Here is a 22,892-nt window from a genome sequence, read left to right as displayed (position 1 = left end):
AAGTTATAAAAATATACTAATAAGTTGAGATAACTTTCGTCCAATTTAAGTTATAAAATATACTAATAAGTTGAGATAACTTTCGTCCAATTTAAGTTATATAATATACTAATAAGTTGAGATAACTTTCGTCCAATTTAAGTTATATAATATACTAATAAGTTGAGATAACTTTCGTCCAATTTAAGTTATATAATATACTAATAAGTTGAGATAACTTTCGTCCAATTTAAGTTATATAATATACTAATAAGTTGAGATAACTTTCGTCCAATTTAAGTTATATAATATACTAATAAGTTGAGATAACTTTCGTCCAATTTAAGTTATAAAATATACTAATAAGTTGAGATAACTTTCGTCCAATTTAAGTTATAAAATATACTAATAAGTTGAGATAACTTTCGTCCAATTTAAGTTATAAAATATACTAATAAGTTGAGATAACTTTCGTCCAATTTAAGTTATATAATATACTAATAAGTTGAGATAACTTTCGTCCAATTTAAGTTATATAATATACTAATAAGTTGAGATAACTTTCGTCCAATTTAAGTTATATAATATACTAATAAGTTGAGATAACTTTCGTCCAATTTAAGTTATAAAATATACTAATAAGTTGAGATAACTTTCGTCCAATTTAAGTTATATAATATAGTAATAAGTTGAGATAACTTTCGTCCAATTTAAGTTATATAATATACTAATAAGTTGAGATAACTTTCGTCCAATTTAAGTTATAAAATATACTAATAAGTTGAGATAACTTTCGTCCAATTTAAGTTATATAATATAGTAATAAGTTCGAGATAACTATTGTCCAATTTAAGTTATAAAATATACTAATAAGTTGAGATAACTTTCGTCCAATTTAAGTTATATAATATACTAATAAGTTGAGATAACTTTCGTCCAATTTAAGTTATATAATATACTAATAAGTTGAGATAACTTTCGTCCAATTTAAGTTATATAATATACTAATAAGTTCGAGATAACTATTGTCCAATTTAAGTTATAAAATATACTAATAAGTTGAGATAACTTTCGTCCAATTTAAGTTATATAATATACTAATAAGTTCGAGATAACTATTGTCCAATTTAAGTTATAAAATATACTAATAAGTTGAGATAACTTTCGTCCAATTTAAGTTATATAATATACTAATAAGTTGAGATAACTTTCGTCCAATTTAAGTTATATAATATACTAATAAGTTGAGATAACTTTCGTCCAATTTAAGTTATATAATATACTAATAAGTTCGAGATAACTATTGTCCAATTTAAGTTATAAAATATACTAATAAGTTGAGATAACTTTCGTCCAATTTAAGTTATATAATATACTAATAAGTTGAGATAACTTTCGTCCAATTTAAGTTATATAATATACTAATAAGTTGAGATAACTTTCGTCCAATTTAAGTTATAAAATATACTAATAAGTTGAGATAACTTTCGTCCAATTTAAGTTATAAAATATACTAATAAGTTGAGATAACTTTCGTCCAATTTAAGTTATATAATATACTAATAAGTTGAGATAACTTTCGTCCAATTTAAGTTATATAATATACTAATAAGTTGAGATAACTTTCGTCCAATTTAAGTTATATAATATACTAATAAGTTGAGATAACTTTCGTCCAATTTAAGTTATATAATATACTAATAAGTTGAGATAACTTTCGTCCAATTTAAGTTATATAATATACTAATAAGTTGAGATAACTTTCGTCCAATTTAAGTTATAAAATATACTAATAAGTTGAGATAACTTTCGTCCAATTTAAGTTATAAAATATACTAATAAGTTGAGATAACTTTCGTCCAATTTAAGTTATATAATATACTAATAAGTTGAGATAACTTTCGTCCAATTTAAGTTATATAATATACTAATAAGTTGAGATAACTTTCGTCCAATTTAAGTTATAAAATATACTAATAAGTTGAGATAACTTTCGTCCAATTTAAGTTATATAATATACTAATAAGTTGAGATAACTTTCGTCCAATTTAAGTTATATAATATACTAATAAGTTGAGATAACTTTCGTCCAATCAAAAAGGACCTCCTCCTTTGTATAGAGGAGGACATGTGCCGCTCTCCAGATCTTCGGAAAAACACCAGAAACAATTGTCATGTTACAAAATATAGGTTAATGATTCTTCAATAAGCAGAGAGATGAATAAAGAAGGGATTGAGAGAATCAGCCACTGTAAAAAATAAAAAAAATGACGTAGATTTTTTTTAGCAAGTCACTTCCTGTAGTACATCATAAATATAAAATGGTTGAAATGGAGAAGATCTCTATGAGAAGAGCTATCGATCTGCAGCTCAGGCAGCGTGTGCTCTGTGAAGACAGCTGTCCTTCCTCTCCGTCCTCTAGGAAGTGCAGGCTAAGGAGCTGTTTGACTCCCTGTCGTACGGCGGCACCATCGACCAGGAGAAGCTAATGGCGCCGAGCCATGGAATTACCATGGAATAAGCAGGAAATCCGGGAATCCTACAAACAGGATTTCTGGAAAACAAGGACATTTTCTTCTTCTTCATCTTCTTCAGACTGTGTTTCTTGCCTTGAAAACTCCGGCCTATAAAGGACCTTGGTTTGGACAGGGCTGTTGGAGGTGTTATAGACAGGGAGCCTTGGATCAATAACTCAATAGAAACACATGGAAAGAGGAGTTGTATTAAGTGTCACTGGGGGTTCAGTCACTATCTGCTGCTTTCCTCCTGTAATGAAGGGTGCATCCCGAAAGGCACACTTTTTACTATATAGTGCACTACTTCCGACCAGAGCCCTATGGTCCCTGGTTAAAATAGTGCTCTATATAGGGAATAGGGTGCCATTTTGGAACGTATACCAGAAGTGCGTATAAAGGCGCCAGCAGCCACAGCTGTAAATATCAGCTAAGTCCACAAACTGCCTAGAGAGGCAAACACTGAGCCGCTGCTCATTTTCTCTTGTACATCATGAGTAATGGGTTTGCCCACCTCCACTGTCTGCATCACAAAGGGCGGCCTTTTCTTCATCTTATTGGATGAGGAGTGTGTCTACGGGCCTCTCTGGAGAGACCTTTACAGTTTGTGGTGTTAGCTGACTCTCCAGACTGGTGTTTTGTTAAGACGGTATATTGGACTCTACAGAGTGGTGTTTTGTTAAGACAGTATATTAGACTCTACAGAGTGGTGTTTTGTTAAGACAGTATATTGGACTCTACAGAGTGATGTTTTGTTAAGACAGTATATTAGACTCTACAGAGTGGTGTTTTGTTAAGACGGTATATTGGACTCTACAGAGTGGTGTTTTGTTAAGACGGTATATTAAACCCTACAGAGTGGTGTTTTGTTAAGACAGTATATTGAACTCTACAGAGTGGTGTTTTGTTAAGACAGTATATTAGACTCTACAGAGTGGTGTTTTGTTAAGACAGTATATTAGAATCTACAGAGTGGTGTTTTGTTAAGACAGTATATTAGACTCTACAGAGTGGTGTTTTGTTAAGACAGTATATTGAACTCTACAGAGTGATGTTTTGTTAAGACGGTATATTGGACTCTACAGAGTGGTGCTTTGTTAAGACAGTATATTAGAATCTACAGAGTGGTGTTTTGTTAAGACAGTATATTAGACTCTACAGAGTGGTGCTTTGTTAAGACAGTATATTGAACTCTACAGAGTGGTGTTTTGTTAAGACAGTATATTAGAATCTACAGAGTGGTGTTTTGTTAAGACAGTATATTAGAATCTACAGAGTGGTGTTTTGTTAAGACAGTATATTAGACTCTATAGAGTGGTGTTTTGTTAAGACGGTATATTGGACTCTACAGAGTGGTGTTTTGTTAAGACAGTATATTGAACTCTACAGAGTGGTGTTTTGTTAAGACAGTATATTAGACTCTATAGAGTGGTGTTTTGTTAAGACAGTATATTGGACTCTACAGAGTGGTGTTTTGTTAAGACAGTATATTAAACTCTCCAGAGGGGTGTTTTGTTAAGACAGTATATTGGACTCTACAGAGTGGTGTTTTGTTAAGACGGTATATTGGACTCTACAGAGTGGTGTTTTGTTAAGACAGTATATTAGACTCTACAGAGTGGTGTTTTGTTAAGACAGTATATTAGACTCTACAGAGTGGTGTTTTGTTAAGACAGTATATTAGACTCTACAGAGTGGTGTTTTGTTAAGACAGTATATTAGACTCTCCAGAGTGGTGTTTTGTATATTGGACTCTACAGAGTGGTGCTTTGGAAACAGGCTGTAATACGGACTGACTGCTGGGAACATGTCTACAACTTCATCAGCAAGCTGTTAAACTATCCTACATAAGTAACACGCTGCATGCTGTTCAGCAGTGCAGTGCCCAACATCCTGAGTTGACTGTGTTTGTCAGTGGAGCTAGCTAGCAGAAGACAGGCTACAACAAGCTAACTCAGCTGATGGAATCACTGGTGACCGATATACTTACACATATTTTGTGCAGGAGTAGAGAGATGTCGTTTTGTTTTTACAACTTTCTCACTGTCTATCAGAGTGTGTGTCTTGTGTCTGCTGCAAGTCCCCGGTGCCCATGTTTTATAGCAAGTGAGTCATGCTACAAGCCTGGCATATTAGTACCTGGCTTGCTCGCAAAAGTGTCAGATGGGTCATCAATGCTCCTTTTGACCAAAACACTTGCAGACTCAAGTGATCCCTTGTGGTGATGTGTGTTTTGTCCTATATACATTTATTTATATATGCCCCGTCCCCTCAGGAGGCCATTTTGCCTTCTGGTAGGCCGTCATTGTAGGCAGTTAACCCACTGTTCCTAGGCCAGTTAACCCACTGTTCCTAGGCCAGTTAACCCACTGTTCCTAGGCCAGTTAACCCACTGTTCCTAGGCCAGTTAACCCACTGTTCCTAGACCAGTTAACCCACTGTTCCTAGGCCAGTTAACCCACTGTTCCTAGGCCAGTTAACCCACTGTTCCTAGGTCAGTTAACCCACTGTTCCTAGGCCAGTTAACCCACTGTTCCTAGGCCAGTTAACCCACTGTTCCTAGGCCAGTTAACCCACTGTTCCTAGGCCAGTTAACCCACTGTTCCTAGGCCAGTTAACCCACTGTTCCTAGGCCAGTTAACCCACTGTTCCTAGGCCAGTTAACCCACTGTTCCTAGGTCAGTTAACCCACTGTTCCTAGGCCAGTTAACCCACTGTTCCTAGGCCAGTTAACCCACTGTTCCTAGGCCAGTTAACCCACTGTTCCTAGGCCAGTTAACCCACTGATCCTAGGCCAGTTAACCCACTGTTCCTAGGCCAGTTAACCCACTGTTCCTAGGCCAGTTAACCCACTGTTCCTAGGCCAGTTAACCCACTGTTCCTAGACCAGTTAACCCACTGTTCCTAGACCAGTTAACCCACTGTTCCTAGACCAGTTAACTCACTGTTCCTAGGCCAGTTAACCCACTGTTCCTAGGCCAGTTAACCCACTGTTCCTAGGCCAGTTAACCCACTGTTCCTAGGCCAGTTAACCCACTGTTCCTAGGCCAGTTAACCCACTGTTCCTAGACCAGTTAACCCACTGTTCCTAGGTCAGTTAACCCACTGTTCCTAGACCAGTTAACCCACTGTTCCTAGGTCAGTTAACCCACTGTTCCTAGACCAGTTAACCCACTGTTCCTAGGCCAGTTAACCCACTGTTCCTAGGCCAGTTAACCCACTGTTCCTAGACCAGTTAACCCACTGTTCCTAGGCCAGTTAACCCACTGTTCCTAGGCCGTCATTGTAAATAAGAATTTGTTCTTAACTGACTTGCCTTGTTCAATAAAAGTTCAATAGAAATGTAATAAACCACTATCGAACACAACAGCAAGTGGCCACTCGATAAAGGGCTTAGGGGCCAAGTGTTGGGTTTGACATTGTCTAACACTCACACTTGACTTTTCCCCCCCTTACTGGCCCTGACTATGCTGATAGTAACTTTGATGAAAAATGAACTTGATATGACTGTGATACAGAGCCTTCAGGAAGTATTCATACCCCTTTGACTTATTCCACATTTTGTTGTGTTACAACCTGATTTCAAAATGGATTAAATGGATTTGTTTCTCACCTATCTACGCACAACATCCCATAATGACCAAGTGAAAACATGTTTTAAGAAATGTTCACAAATGTATTGAAAATGAAATACAGAAATATCTCCTTTACATACGTATGTATCCACACCTCTGAGTCAATACAACACCCGTCCTGACAGTCAAATTCTGTTAAAGGTCCCCAAAGCACACACATCCCTGGTCGCTCCTCTTTTCAGTTCGCTACAGCTAGCGACTGGAACGAGCTGCGACAAACACTCAAACTGAACAGTTTTATCTCAATCTCTTCATTCAAAGACTCAATCATGGACACTCTTACTGACAGTTGTGGCTGCTTTGCGTGATCTATTGTTGTCTCTACCTTCTTGCCCTTTGTGTTGTCTGTGCCCAATAATGTTTGTACCATGTTTTGTCCTGCTACCATGTTGGGTTTCTACCATGTTGTTGTCATGTAGTGTTGCTACCACGCTGTGTTGTCATGTGTTCCTGCTACCATGTTGTATTGCTACCATGTTGTATTGCTACCATGTTCTATTGCTACCATGTTGTATTGCTACCATGTTGTATTGCTACCATATTGCTGCCATGTTGTATTGCTACCACGCTGTGTTGTCATGTGTTTCTGCTACCATGTTGTATTGCTACCATATTGCTACCATGTTGTATTGCTACCACGCTGTGTTGTCATGTGTTGCTGCTACCATATTGTATTGCTACCATGTTGTATTGCTACCATATTGTATTGCTACCACGCTGTGTTGTCATGTGTTGCTGCTACCATATTGTATTGCTACCATATTGCTACCATGTTGTATTGCTACCATATTGTATTGCTACCATATTGTATTGCTACCACGCTGTGTTGTCATGTGTTGCTGCTACCATATTGTATTGCTACCATGTTGTATTGCTACCATATTGTATTGCTACCACGCTGTGTTGTCATGTGTTGCTGCTACCATATTGTATTGCTACCATATTGCTACCATGTTGTATTGCTACTACGCTGTGTTGTCATGTGTTGCTACCATGTTGTATTGCTACTACGCTGTGTTGTCATGTGTTGCTACCACGCTATGTTGTTGTTTTAGGTCTCTCTTTATGTAGTGTTTTGTTGTCTCTTGTCGTGATGTGTGTTTTGTCCTATATTTATATGTTATTTATTTTATTATAATTTTATATTTTTTTATCCCAGCCCCTCGTCCCCGCAGGAGGTCTTTTGTCTTTTGGTAGGCCGTCATTATAATTAAGAATTTGTTCTTAACTGACTTGCCTTGTTAAATAAAAGTTCAATAAAATAAAATAAATCAAATGCTTTGTAGAAGCTCATTTGGCAGCGATTACAGCTGTGAGTGTTTCTGGGTAAATGTCACGAATATTACCAAAGGTGACTCCCCTTCTTGTTCGGGTGGCGCTCGGTGATCGTCGTCGCCGGTCTCTCTCTCTTTCTCTCTCTTTCTCTCTCTTTCTCTCTCTCTCTCTCTTTCTCTCTCTTTCTCTCTCTTTCTCTCTCTCTCTCTCTTTCTCTCTCTTTCTCTCTCTCTCTCTTTCTCTCTCTTTCTCTCTCTTTCTCTCTCTCTCTCTCTCTCTCTCTCTCTCTCTCTCTCTCTCTCTCTATTTCTCTCTCTCTCTCTCTTTCTCTCTCTCTCTCTGTATCTCTCTTTCTCTCTCTCTCTCTTTCTCTCTCTTTCTCTCTCTTTCTCTCTCTCTCTCTCTCTTTCTCTCTCTTCTCTCTCTCTCTCTCTCTCTCTCTCTATTTCTCTCTCTCTCTCTCTCTCTCTCTCTCAAAGTTCTTCAAGCTCTGTCAAATTGGATGTGGATCATTGCTCGACAACCATTTTCCGGACTTGCCATGGCTTTTCAAATAGATCTAAGTCAATACTGTAACTCAGCCACTCAGGAACATTTGCTGTCGTCTTTCAACTCCAGTGTAGATTTGGCCTTGAGGTTATTAGTGTATTCAAGTCAGTGTCTGGTGGAAAACAGACTGAAGCAGGTTTTCCTTTAGGATTTATCTCCATTTTATCATGTTTTTTCACCTGGAAAAACACTCCAGCCCTTAACTATGACAAGTATACCCATAACATGATGCAGCCACCACTATGCTTGAACATATGGAGAGTGGTACTCAGTAATGAGTTGTATTGGATTTTCCTCAAACACAAAACATTGTGTTCAGGACCTAAAGTTAATTTCTTTGCCCCATTATTTGCAGTTGTACTTTAGTTCCTTGTTGCGAACAGGATCCATGTTTTTATTCTGTACAGGCTTCCTTCTTTTTACTCTGTCAGTTAGGTTAGTTTTGTGGAGTAACTACAATGTTGTTGACCCATCCTCAGTTTTCTCCTATCACAGCCATTAAACTCTGTCAGTTAGGTTAGTATTGTAGAGTAACTACTATGTAGTTGACCCATCCTCAGTTTTCTCCTATCACAGCCATTAAACTCTGTCAGTTAGGTTAGTATTGTAGAGTAACTACTATGTAGTTGATCCATCCTCAGTGTTCTCCTATCACAGCCATTAAACTCTGCCAGTTAGGTTAGTATTGTAGAGTAACTATGTTGTTGCTCCATCCTCAGTTTTCTCCTATCACAGCCATGTTTTAAAGTCACCATGGGTCTCTCCGGCAACTGAGTTGTATTGACTGGGTGTATTGATACACCATCCAAAGTGTAATTATTAACTTCACCAGAGGTTCAAAAGTCTGCTTTTATTTTTTATTTTTATTTTTTTATCAACCATTACGTGCCCCAGTTTGGCAAACATTGGAATGCCCTACTTTGGCAAACATTGGAAAACCTCCCTGGTCTTTGTGGTTGAATCTGTGTTTGTAAATCACTGCTTGACTGAGGGACATTAGAGATAATTGTATATGTGGGGTACAGAGATGAGGTGGTCATTAAAAAAATGATGTCAAACACTATTATTGCACACAGAGTGAGTCCATGCAACTTATTATGTGACTTGTTAATCACATTTTTACACCTGAACTTATTTAGGCGTTTCCATAACAACGGGGTTGAATACTTATTGACACAAGACATTTTAGCCTTACAATTTGTTATAATTTGTTAAAATAATAATAATAAAAAAATCGAAAAACATAATTCCACTTTGACATTATGGGGTATTGTGTGTCAGGACAGTGACCAACAAAATCTCCATGTAATCCATTTTAAATTCAGGCTGTAACACAACACAATGTGGGGAAAGTCAAGGTGTGTGAAAAGGTTCTGTAGGCTCAGTATGTGGTTGTCCCACTTAGCAATCTGCTGAGGAATGTACTAACTGTACGTGGCTCTGGATAAGAACATCTGATGAAATGTTGTTGTTTTAATCAATAACCAGCCAAGGAGCCTGATTAATGATGCTAAACAACAATAACCAGCCAAGGAGCCTGATTAATGATGCTAAACAACAATAACCAGCCTGATTAATGATGCTAAACAACAATAACCAGCCTGATTAATGATGCTAAACAACAATAACCAGCCAAGGAGCCTGATTAATGATGCTAAACAACAATAACCAGCCTGATTAATGATGCTAAACAACAATAACCAGCCAATACCTCTACAGGAGCCTGATTAATGACACTAACAACAATAACCAGCCTGATTAATGACACTAAACAACAATAACCAGCCTGATTAATGACACTAAACAACAATAACCAGCCTGATTAATGACGCTAAACAACAATAACCAGCCTGATTAATGATGCTAAACAACAATAACCAGCCTGATTAATGATGCTAAACAACAATAACCAGCCTGATTAATGACACTAAACAACAATAACCAGCCTGATTAATGATGCTAAACAACAATAACCAGCCTGATTAATGATGCTAAACAACAATAACCAGCCTGATTAATGATGCTAAACAACAATAACCAGCCTGATTAATGACACTAAACAACAATAACCAGCCTGATTAATGACACTAAACAACAATAACCAGCCTGATTAATGATGCTAAACAACAATAACCAGCCTGATTAATGACACTAAACAACAATAACCAGCCTGATTAATGACACTAAACAACAATAACCAGCCTGATTAATGACACTAAACAACAATAACCAGCCTGATTAATGATGCTAAACAACAATAACCAGCCTGATTAATGACACTAAACAACAATAACCAGCCTGATTAATGATGCTAAACAACAATAACCAGCCTGATTAATGACACTAAACAACCATAACCAGCCTGATTAATGACACTAAACAACAATAACCAGCCTGATTAATGATGCTAAACAACAATAACCAGCCTGATTAATGACACTAACAACAATAACCAGCCAGTACCTCTACAGGAGCCTGATTAATGACACTAAACAACCATAACCAGCCTGATTAATGACACTAAACAACAATAACCAGCCTGATTAATGACACTAAACAACAATAACCAGCCTGATTAATGATGCTAAACAACAATAACCAGCCTGATTAATGACACTAAACAACAATAACCAGCCTGATTAATGACACTAAACAACAATAACCAGCCTGATTAATGACACTAAACAACAATAACCAGCCTGATTAATGACACTAAACAACAATAACCAGCCTGATTAATGACACTAAACAACAATAACCAGCCTGATTAATGACACTAAACAACAATAACCAGCCTGATTAATGACACTAAACAACAATAACCAGCCTGATTAATGATGCTAAACAACAATAACCAGCCTGATTAATGATGCTAAACAACCATAACCAGCCTGATTAATGACACTAAACAACAATAACCAGCCTGATTAATGATGCTAAACAACAATAACCAGCCTGATTAATGACACTAACAACAATAACCAGCCTGATTAATGACATTAAACAACAATAACCAGCCTGATTAATGACACTAACAACGATAACCAGCCTGATTAATGATGCTAAACAACCATAACCAGCCAGTACCTCTACAGGAGCCTGATTAATGACACTAAACAACCATAACCAGCCTGATTAATGACACTAAACAACAATAACCAGCCTGATTAATGATGCTAAACAACAATAACCAGCCTGATTAATGACACTAACAACAATAACCAGCCAGTACCTCTACAGGAGCCTGATTAATGACACTAAACAACCATAACCAGCCTGATTAATGACACTAAACAACCATAACCAGCCTGATTAATGACACTAAACAACAATAACCAGCCTGATTAATGACACTAAACAACCATAACCAGCCTGATTAATGACACTAAACAACAATAACCAGCCTGATTAATGACACTAAACAACAATAACCAGCCTGATTAATGACACTAAACATCAATAACCAGCCTGATTAATGACACTAAACAACAATAACCAGCCAATACCTCTACAGGAGCCTGATTAATGACACTAAACAACAATAACCAGCCTGATTAATGACACTAAACAACAATAACCAGCCTGATTAATGACACTAAACAACAATAACCAGCCTGATTAATGACACTAAACAACAATAACCAGCCAATACCTCTACAGGAGCCTGATTAATGACACTAAACAACAATAACCAGCCTGATTAATGATGCTAAACAACAATAACCAGCCTGATTAATGACACTAAACAACAATAACCAGCCTGATTAATGACACTAACAACAATAACCAGCCTGATTAATGACACTAAACAACAATAACCAGCCTGATTAATGACACTAAACAACAATAACCAGCCTGATTAATGACACTAAACAACAATAACCAGCCAATACCTCTACAGGAGCCTGATTAATGACACTAAACAACCATAACCAGCCTGATTAATGACACTAAACAACAATAACCAGCCTGATTAATGACACTAAACAACAATAACCAGCCTGATTAATGACACTAAACAACCATAACCAGCCTGATTAATGACACTAAACAACAATAACCAGCCTGATTAATGACACTAAACAACAATAACCAGCCTGATTAATGACACTAAACATCAATAACCAGCCTGATTAATGACACTAAACAACAATAACCAGCCAATACCTCTACAGGAGCCTGATTAATGACACTAAACAACAATAACCAGCCTGATTAATGACACTAAACAACAATAACCAGCCTGATTAATGACACTAAACAACAATAACCAGCCTGATTAATGACACTAACAACAATAACCAGCCTGATTAATGACACTAAACAACAATAACCAGCCTGATTAATGACACTAAACAACAATAACCAGCCTGATTAATGACACTAAACAACCATAACCAGCCTGATTAATGACACTAAACAACAATAACCAGCCTGATTAATGACACTAAACAACAATAACCAGCCTGATTAATGACACTAAACAACCATAACCAGCCTGATTAATGACACTAAACAACAATAACCAGCCTGATTAATGACACTAAACAACAATAACCAGCCAATACCTCTACAGGAGCCTGATTAATGACACTAAACAACAATAACCAGCCTGATTAATGACACTAAACAACAATAACCAGCCTGATTAATGACACTAAACAACAATAACCAGCCTGATTAATGACACTAAACAACAATAACCAGCCAATACCTCTACAGGAGCCTGATTAATGACACTAAACAACAATAACCAGCCTGATTAATGATGCTAAACAACAATAACCAGCCTGATTAATGACACTAAACAACAATAACCAGCCTGATTAATGACACTAACAACAATAACCAGCCTGATTAATGACACTAAACAACAATAACCAGCCTGATTAATGACACTAAACAACAATAACCAGCCTGATTAATGACACTAAACAACAATAACCAGCCAATACCTCTACAGGAGCCTGATTAATGACACTAAACAACCATAACCAGCCTGATTAATGACACTAAACAACAATAACCAGCCTGATTAATGACACTAAACAACAATAACCAGCCTGATTAATGATGCTAAACAACAATAACCAGCCAATACCTCTACAGGAGCCTGATTAATGACACTAAACAACAATAACCAGCCTGATTAATGATGCTAAACAACAATAACCAGCCTGATTAATGACACTAAACAACAATAACCAGCCTGATTAATGACACTAACAACAATAACCAGCCTGATTAATGACACTAAACAACAATAACCAGCCTGATTAATGACACTAAACAACAATAACCAGCCTGATTAATGACACTAAACAACAATAACCAGCCAATACCTCTACAGGAGCCTGATTAATGACACTAAACAACCATAACCAGCCTGATTAATGACACTAAACAACAATAACCAGCCTGATTAATGATGCTAAACAACAATAACCAGCCAATACCTCTACAGGAGCCTGATTAATGACACTAAACAACAATGAACACCTCCATCAACCCTCCTGCTGCAGAAGCACTGACAAATAATGAGCTAAATGATTTACGCTTAAACACTGCTAAATACTCACCAACATATCTTACATTTAAATACTCACCAATATATCTTAGATTTAAATACTCACCAATATATCTTACATTTAAATACTCACCAATATATCTTAGATTTAAATACTCACCTATATATCTTACATTTACACACTGCTAAATACTCACCAATATATCTTACATTTAAACCCGGCTAAATACTCACCAATATATCTTACATTTAAACCCGGCTAAATACTCACCAATATATTTAACATTAACACACAGCAAAATACTGCCCAAAAGGTGGTAATCATATGACCATGGTAATGATGAAGATGATGATAACGTTAAGTGCTTTAGTTACTGTAACTGTTCTTACTTAAAAGTTGTCTGTAAGAGTCTGTGAGGTTTTGTCCGCCTTCAAACGGGTTGACGAATGGCTGACAGAGCTTCTGGGCTGGGAGAGAAGACAGAACACATGGATCAGCCAATCACATCTTCCCTCCCTCATCTCCTCCCCCTCACCCCCCCCCCCTCATATCCTCCCTCATCTCACCCCTCATATCCTCCCTCCCTCATCTCCTCCCCCCTCATACCCTCCCCCTCATCTTCTCCCCCCTCATCTCCTCTCCCTCATCTCATCTCCATCATCTCCTCTCCCTCATCTGCTCCCCCCTCAACTCACCCATCTCCTCTCCCTCATCTCCTCCCCCTCACCTCCTCTCCCTCATCTCCTCTCCCTCATCTCCTCCCCCTCATCTCCTCTCCCTCATCTCCTCTCCCTCATCTCCTCCCCCTCAACTCTCCCATCTCCTCTCCCTCATCTACTCTCCCTCATCTCCTCTGCTACACCTCCTCCCCCTCAACTCTCCCATCTCCTCTCCCTCATCTCCTCTCCCTCATCTCCTCCCCCTCATCTCCTCTCCCTCATCTCCTCCCCCTCACCTCACCTCCTCTCCCTCATCTCCTCCCCCTCATCTCCTCTCCCTCATCTCCTCTCCATCATCTCCTCCCCCTCATCTCCTCTCCCTCATCTCCTCTCCCTCACCTCCTCCCCCTCAACTCTCCCATCTCCTCTCCCTCATCTCCTCTCCCTCATCTCCTCTCCCTCATCTCCTCCCCCTCATCTCCTCTCCCTCATCTCCTCCCCCTCACCTCCTCTCCCTCATCTCCTCTCCCTCATCTCTTCTCCCTCATCTCCTCTCCATCATCTCCTCTCCCTCATCTCCTCTCCATCATCTCCTCCCCCTCATCTCCTCTCCCTCATCTCCTCCCCCTCATCTCCTCTCCCTCATCTTCTCCCCCTCAACTCACCCATCTCCTCTCCCTCATCTCCACCCGCTCACCTCCTCCCCTCATCTCCTCCCCCTCATTTCCCTCCTAGCCTGGACGTCAGTCTGTTTCTAAACACCACAGCAGTCCTAGCCTGGATGTCAGTCTGTTTCTAAACACCACAGCAGTCCTAGCCTGGACGTCAGTCTGTTTCTAAACACCACAGCAGTCCTAGCCTGGATGTCAGTCTGTTTCTAAACACCACAGCAGTCCTAGCCTGGATGTCAGTCTGTTTCTAAACACCACAGCAGTCCTAGCCTGGACGTCAGTCTGTTTCTAAACACCACAGCAGTCCTAGCCTGGACGACAGTCTGTTTCTAAACACCACAGCAGTCCTAGCCTGGATGTCAGTCTGTTTCTAAACAACACAGCAGTCCTAGCCTGGATGTCAGTCTGTTTCTAAACACCACAGCAGTCCTAGCCTGGATGTCAGTCTGTTTCTAAACACCACAGCAGTCCTAGCCTAGGTTGAGTTGTATGTTATGACATTGTTACAACCCAGAGGTTGTCACCCACACTGCAGTAAAGCAGCTCTCCTCAACTCCTGGGGACTGTCAGGGTGGGACTGTTTTTGTTCCGGCCCAGTACTAATACACCTGTTCCACATAATCAAGGTCGTTACGATAAGTCTAATAAGTTGAATCAGCTGTATTAGTGCTGGGTTGGAACAAAATACTTGCACATGACAAGGACTAAAGAACAGAACAGCAGAGTAAAGGGTTTTATTTGTAAAAGAGACCTGGGTCTCAATAGAATGTCTGATAATATAATATCTGATAATAGAATGTCTGATAATATAATATCTGATAATAGAATGTCTGATAATAGAATGTCTGATAATATAATGTCTGATAATATAATGTCTGATAATATAATGTCTGATAATATAATGTCTCATAATAGAATGTCTGATAATAGAATATCTGATAATAGAATGTCTGATAATAGAATGTCTGATAATAGAATGTCTGATAATAGAATGTCTGATAATAGAATACCTGATAATAGAATGTCTGATAATAGAATGTCTGATAATAGAATGTCTGATAAGAGAATGTCTGATAATAGAATGTCTGATAATAGAATGTCTGATAATAGAATGTCTGATAATAGAATGTCTGATAAGAGAATGTCTGATAATAGAATATCTGATCATATAATATCTGATAACAGAATGTCTGATAATAGAATGTCTGATAATAGAATGTCTGATGATAGAATGTCTGATAATATAATGTCTGATAATAGAATATCTGATAATAGAATGTCTGATAATATAATATCTGATAATAGAATGTCTGATAATATAATATCTGATAACAGAATGTCTGATAATATAATATCTGATAATAGAATGTCTGATAATAGAATGTCTGATAATAGAATGTCTGATAATAGAATATCTGATAATAGAATGTCTGATAATAGAATGTCTGTTAATACAATACATGATAACAGAATGTCTGATAATAGAATGTCTGATAATAGAATGTCTGATAATAGAATATCTGATAATAGAATGTCTGATAATAGAATGTCTGATAATAGAATACATGATAACAGAATGTCTGATAATAGAATGTCTGATAATATAATACATGATAACAGAATGTCTGATAATATAATATCTGATAATAGAATGTCTGATAATAGAATACCTGATAATATAATATCTGCCATCTAGCTGACACTTTAGCTGACACTTATCCAAAGCATCTTAAAGCCATGTAGTACCATGCTGTACCAGCTGAGCTACAGGGGACTACACTATACATGTTATGACCTGGTAGTACCATGCTGTACCAGCTGAGCTACAGGGGACTACACTATACATGGTATAACCTGGTAGTACCAGCTGAGCTACAGGGGACTACACTATACATGTTATGACCTGGTAGTACCAGCTGAGCTACAGGGGACTACACTATACATGTTATAACCTGATAGTCCCAGCTGAGCTACAGGGGACTACACTATACATGGTATAACCTGGTAGTACTATGCTGTACCAGCTGAGCTACAAGGGACTATACTATACATGTTATAACCTGGTAGTACCATGCTGTACCAGCTGAGCTACAGGTGACTACACTATACATGTTATAACCTGGTAGTACCATGCTGTACCAGCTGAGCTACAGGGGACTACACTATACATGTTATAACCTGGTAGTACCATGCTGTACCAGCTGAGCTACAGGTGACTACACTATACATGCTATAACCTGGTAGTACCAGCTGAGCTACAGGTGACTACACTATACATGTTATAACCTGGTAGTACCATGCTGTACCAGCTGAGCTACAGAGGACTACACTATACATGTTATGACCTAGTAGTACCATGCTGTACCAGCTGAGCTACAGGTGACTACACTATACATGTTATAACCTGGTAGTACCATGCTGTACCAGCTGAGCTACAGGGGACTACACTATACATGTTATAACCTGGTAGTACCAGCTGAGCTACAGGTGACTACACTATACATGTTATAACCTGGTAGTACCATGCTGTACCAGCTGAGCTACAGAGGACTACACTATACATGTTATGACCTGGTAGTACCATGCTGTACCAGCTGAGCTACAGGGGACTACACTATACATGTTATAACCTGGTAGTACCATGCTGTACCAGCTGAGCTACAGAGGACTACACTATACATGTTGTAACCTGGTAGTACCAGCTGAGCTACAGGGGACTACACTATACATGTTATAACCTGGTAGTACCATGCTGTACCAGCTGAGCTACAGAGGACTACACTATACATGTTATAACCTGGTAGTACCAGCTGAGCTACAGGGGACTACACTATACATGCTATAACCTGGTTGTACCAGCTGAGCTACAGAGGACTACACTATACATGCTATAACCTGGTAGTACCATGCTGTTGTACCAGCTGAGATACAGGGGACTACACTATACATGTTATAACCTGGTAGTACCATGCTGTACCAGCTGAGCTACAGATGGTCACACTAAGCCACAAAGGACCAGTATCTGACTCCCTGCTAAAAGAAAAGTAACACGCATTGACTTACAGTTGCAGGTCCTCCATAGTCCTGAGTGTGAGTTGAGAGAGAGGTTGGAGATGTTTTCCCTCTGAGCGACATCTATCAGGTACCAGTAGTCTGTCCCTATAGCCACCCCCAGCAACACAAAACTGGACACTCCACACACAGCTACAAACAGTGCCAGAGCTCCCAGAGTCATCCTCACCATACCGAGAAGAGGAGAGGAGAGAGGAGAGAGAGAAACAGAGAGAGTGATAGACCTGGTGAGGCAAATCAGAGCGAGAAAGAAAGAGGTGTACAGAGCATGAGGGAGTGAGAAAGAGAAATGAAGAGAAACACAGAGAGAGTAGGAGGACAAGAAGAGAGTTAGAGAGAGGAAGGAAGAGAGAGGGAAAGGGAGAGAAACACAGAGGGAGAGAGGAAGAGTACAAGAAGAGAGAGAGAGAGAGATTGAGGGAAAGGGAGGGAAACAGAGAGAGGGTGAAAGTCAGAAGAGAGAGCGAGAGAGAGCGAGGGAGATGAAGATTAACATTGAAAAGTCAATAATAATAATAATTGAAGCGAGAGAGAAAGAGAGAGAGAGAGAGAGAGAGAGAGAGAGAGAGAGAGAGAGGGGAACAGAGAGAGAGAGGAATAGAGAGAGAGAGGAACAGAGAGAGAGTGGAACAGAGAGAGAGAGAGGAACAGAGAGAGAGAGAGAGGAACAGAGAGAGAGATTAGGTGGGAGTGAGAGATCAGAGTGTCAAACACACAGTGGATGAGGCTGAATAAGAGAAGTATACAGGGGGTGAAAGATAAAGAGATGTGGAGAGCTGTTGTGGACTGTCTCTATGTCAGAGTGTGTATCTGCCGTCTGTGGAGTGGAGGTGTATCTCTGTGTCCTGGGCTGGTACAGGACCAAGAGGGGCCCAGGACCCAGAGGGTGGGCCAGGAACAAGTTTGGAAAACCCTGTCCTACCAGACGGTCGATCAGTAGGGTGTAGTACCGTCCTGGGCCAGATGAGGGTAGCGTGGGACAGACATTGTGCATTTTGAATGTTCGTTATGATCTCTGTGTATGTATCAGTAGCATCAGTAGTAACACTAGTATCAGTAGTATCACTAGTATCAATAGTAGTATCAGTAGTAGTAGCAGTAGTAGCAGTATCAGTAGTATCAGTAGCATCAGTGGTATCAATAGTAGTATCAGTACTACCAGTATTATCACTAATATCAGTAGTATCATTATCAGTATCAGTAGTAACACTAGTATCAGTAGTGTCAGTATTAGTAGTAGTATGAGTATCAGTAGTATCAGTAACATCAGCAGTAGTATCAGTATTATCATTAGCTTCAGTAGCATCCGTAGCATCAGTGGCATCAGTAGCATCAATATCAGTGGTAGCATCAGTAGTAGTATCAGTAGCATCAGTAGTATCAGTAGCGGTATCAGTAGTAGTATCAGTAGCATCAATATCAGTAGTAGTATCAGTAGCATCAGTAGTAACAGTAGCGGTATCAGTAGTAGTATCAGTAGCATCAGTAGTATCAGTAGCAGTATCAGTAGTAGTATCAGTAGCATCAGTAGTATCAGTAGTGGTATCAGTAGTAGTATCAGTAGCATCAGTAGTATCAGTAGCGGTATCAGTAGTAGTATCAGTAGCATCAGTAGTATCCATAGTGGTATCAGTAGTATCAGTAGTATCAGTAGTATCAGTAGTATCAGTAGTGGTATCAGTAGTAGTATCAGTAGCATCAGTAGTATCAGTAGCGGTATCAGTAGTAGTATCAGTAGCATCAGTAGTATCCATAGTGGTATCAGTAGTATCAGTAGTATCAGTAGTATCAGTAGTATCAGTAGTAGCATCAGTAGCAGTATCAGTAGCATCAGTAGGGGTATCAGTAGTATCAGTAGTAGTATCAGTAGTATAAGTAGTAGCATCAGTAGTATCAGTAGTAGAATCAGTAGTAGTATCAGTAGCATCAGTAGTGGTATCAGTAGTATAAGTAGTATAAGTAGTAGCATCAGTAGTAGTATCAGTAGTAGCATCAGTAGTAGTATTAGTAGTGGTATCAGTAGTAGTATCAGTAGTATAAGTAGTAGCATCAGTAGTAGTATCAGTAGTATCAGTAGTAGCATCAGTAGTAGTACCAGTAGTATCAGTAGTGGAATCAGTAGTAGTAGTATCAGTAGTAGTAGCATCAGTAGTAGTATCAGTAGTAGTATCAGTAGTATCAGTTGTAGTAGTATCCCTAGCAGGGGTGCGTCCCTTGAGCTGGTTGAGTCACTGACGCGATCTTCCTGTCCGGCTTGGCTTGGGTTGTGCCGTGGGGGAGATCTTTGTGGGCTATACTCGGCCTTGTCTCAGGATGGTAAGTTGGTGGTTGAAGATATCCCTCTAGTGGTGTGGGGGCTGTACTTTGGCAATGTGGGTGTGGTTATATCCTGCCTGTTTGGCCCTGTCTGGGGGTATCGTCAGATGGGGCCACAGTGTCTCCTGACTCCTCCTGTCTCAGCCTCCAGTATTTATGCTGCAGTAGTTTATGTGTCGGGGGGGGGGGTCAGTCTGTTATATCTGGAGTACTTCTCCTGTTTTATCCAGTGTCCTGTGTGAATTTAAGTATGCTCTCTCTAATTCTTTCTTTCTTTCTTTCTTTCTTTCTTTCTCTCTCTCTCTCTCTCGGAGGACTTGAGCCCTAGGACCATGCCTCAGGACTACCTGGCCTGATGACAACTTGCTGTCCCCAGTCCACCTGGCCGTGATGCTGCTCCAGTTTCAACTGTTCTGACTGTGGCTATGGAACCCTGACCTGTTCACCGAACGTGCTACCTGTGCCAGACCTGCTGTTTTCAACTCTCTAGAGTTACTCTCTTAACTCAGTACTTTATTGAAGCACCTTTGGCAGCGATTACAGCATCGAGTCTTCTTGGGTATGACGCTACAAGTTTGCCACACCTGTATTTGGGGAGTTTCTCCCATTCTTCTCTGCAGATCCTCTCACGCTCTGTCAGATTGAATGGGGAGGGTCGCTGTACAGCTATTTTCAGGTCCCTCCAGAGATGTTCGATCGGGTTCATGTCTGGGCTCTCACTAGGCCACTCAAGAACATTCAGAGACTTGTCCCGAAGCCACTCCTGCATTGTCTTGGCTGTGTGCTTAGGGTCGTTGTCCTGTTGGAACCTTCTCAGCAGTCTTAGGTCCCGAGCACACTGGAGCAGGTTTTCATCCCTGCTCCGTTTACCTTTACCTTTCCCTCAATCCTGACTAGTCTCCCAGTCCCTGCCCCTGAAAAACATCCCCGCAGAATGATGCTGCCACCACCATGCTTCACAGTAGGGATCCTGACTAGTCTCCCAGTCCCTGCCCCTGAAAAACATCTCCGCAGAATGATGCTGCCACCACCATGCTTCACAGTAGGGATCCTGACTAGTCTCCCAGTCCCTGCCCCTGAAAAACATCTCCGCAGAATGATGCTGCCACCACCATGCTTCACAATAGGGATCCTGACTAGTCTCCCAGTCCCTGCCCCTGAAAAACATCCCCGCAGCATGATGCTGCCACCACCATGCTTCACAGTAGGGATCCTGACTAGTCTCCCGGTCCCTGCCCCTGAAAAACATCCCCGCAGCATGATGCTGCCACCACCATGCTTCACAGTAGGGATCCTGACTAGTCTCCTGGTCCCTGCCCCTGAAAAACATCCCCGCAGCATGATGCTGCCACCACCATGCTTCACAGTAGGGATCCTGACTAGTCTCCCAGTCCCTGAAAAACATCCCCGCAGCATGATGCTGCCACCACCATGCTTCACAGTAGGGATCCTGACTAGTCTCCCGGTCCCTGCCCCTGAAAAACATCCCGCAGCATGATGCTGCCACCACCATGGTTGTACTGGAATCCTGTGTAACGTTTCAAAGTGTTTTTAAAAAAAATATTATTTGAGTGAGGAAAAGTGTCTACAACACACACATGTAGATATTTAATCACAATCCTAGTGAAATTCTAGCTATGTTTAAATTTGAATTCTAATCCAAATATAATTTAAGTCCTTTCGGAGCAGTGTTGTGGTTTACATATTGAGTTATTTCTAGATGCGTAGCACGCGGAACAATTTGAATGGCTTTTGTTTCCTTTGTTGGTGGGTGAAATAATAATGTGGCACCGCCTGTATTCTGTACACCTAGTGTTATTTCTGTACGACTTGGAAGCTGATATTTGAGACAATCTGCGCGTCGTTGTAAGCTCAGAGTGAATTAAATGCGTGTTTATGTTATTAGACTGTACTGAATGTCATGTGTTGGAAGTGTTTCATTTAAATGTGCCCGTTAAATGTCCCTCGTTAGCTAGCGTCGTTGTTAGTTGCCCCTGGACCTTGCCAAGTCATTCATTATCAGAGTAGCATCAAGCTAGCTCATGGAAGCTGTTTCTAGCAGGTTCCCTCCCACCCATTCAGTTACGTTTGTCAGAAGTTCCCACCGTAGAGAAGGCTAGTTTATTTGACCAAATGAATACATGTTTACCAGACACGTATTTGCAGCATTTTCATTGACAGCTTCTGGCTAGAAAAGTTAGCTAACTACCACTGGAAAGGTGAGTGACCGCTAACAGTTATAAGTAACGTTGGCTGCTAACTGCAGGGCATAACAACATACATTTGAGCCACACCGACTAAGAAGATTGTGTTTAAGAACCATTTATGATGTCTCTTGTTGACATAATGAATACAGGGTCGTCAACACACTCTCCTTAGTCGGTAGCTATGGCGACGTCAATTGGTGTTTTTCCAGCTATGAGGCGGCTTGCTGCTACAACAGTTCACTGTGATTGCTGGAGAGGGCACTTTGCTGAGCCGCAGATTGCCTCTGGCTGAGGGTTGCTGTTGGCCTTGTCTTTTAGTTCTGTGTTCCTGGTACAGGCTGTGTTTTACCTGTCTAACAGATTACAGGGCTTTATTTCACCTGTCTAACAGATAACAGGGCTGTATTTCACCTGTCTAACAGATAACAGGGCTGTATTTCACCTGTCTAACAGATAACAGATAACAGGGCTGTATTTCACCTGTCTAA

General features: G+C 39.9%; 2 protein-coding genes across 3 annotated transcripts in view; one reads left to right on the top strand and one right to left on the bottom strand.

Annotated features, from left to right (window-relative positions):
* Positions 1 to 18,152, bottom strand: part of LOC116359881 (transmembrane protein 114) — a 49,230-nt gene extending 31,078 nt beyond the window's left edge. Inside the window, exons 1-2 of the mRNA XM_031813759.1 lie at positions 17,873 to 18,152; positions 13,869 to 13,946 (exon numbers count right to left, since the gene is read on the bottom strand). Of these exons, the coding sequence (XP_031669619.1) occupies positions 13,869 to 13,946; positions 17,873 to 18,053 (259 nt within the window). The 5' untranslated portion in view covers positions 18,054 to 18,152. The remainder of the gene's footprint in view (positions 1 to 13,868; positions 13,947 to 17,872) is intronic.
* Positions 18,153 to 21,960: 3,808 nt separating this feature from the next.
* Positions 21,961 to 22,892, top strand: part of LOC109887112 (methyltransferase-like protein 22) — a 42,861-nt gene continuing 41,929 nt past the window's right edge. The window contains exons 1-2 of one of the 2 annotated variants that reach the window (XM_031814236.1): positions 21,990 to 22,063; positions 22,364 to 22,416. The gene's annotated coding sequence lies outside the window, so the exon portion shown is untranslated. Of the gene's footprint in view, positions 22,064 to 22,363; positions 22,417 to 22,892 lie in introns of both variants that reach the window. The other variant, XM_031814235.1, reaches the window with a different exon arrangement.

The sequence above is a fragment of the Oncorhynchus kisutch genome, unplaced genomic scaffold, assembly GCF_002021735.2.
Source record: "Oncorhynchus kisutch isolate 150728-3 unplaced genomic scaffold, Okis_V2 Okis06b-Okis10b_hom, whole genome shotgun sequence".
In the NCBI taxonomy this organism is placed as follows: domain Eukaryota; kingdom Metazoa; phylum Chordata; class Actinopteri; order Salmoniformes; family Salmonidae; genus Oncorhynchus; species Oncorhynchus kisutch.
Note: the sequence above shows the minus strand (reverse complement) of the source record. Positions and strands in the feature narration are given on the sequence as shown.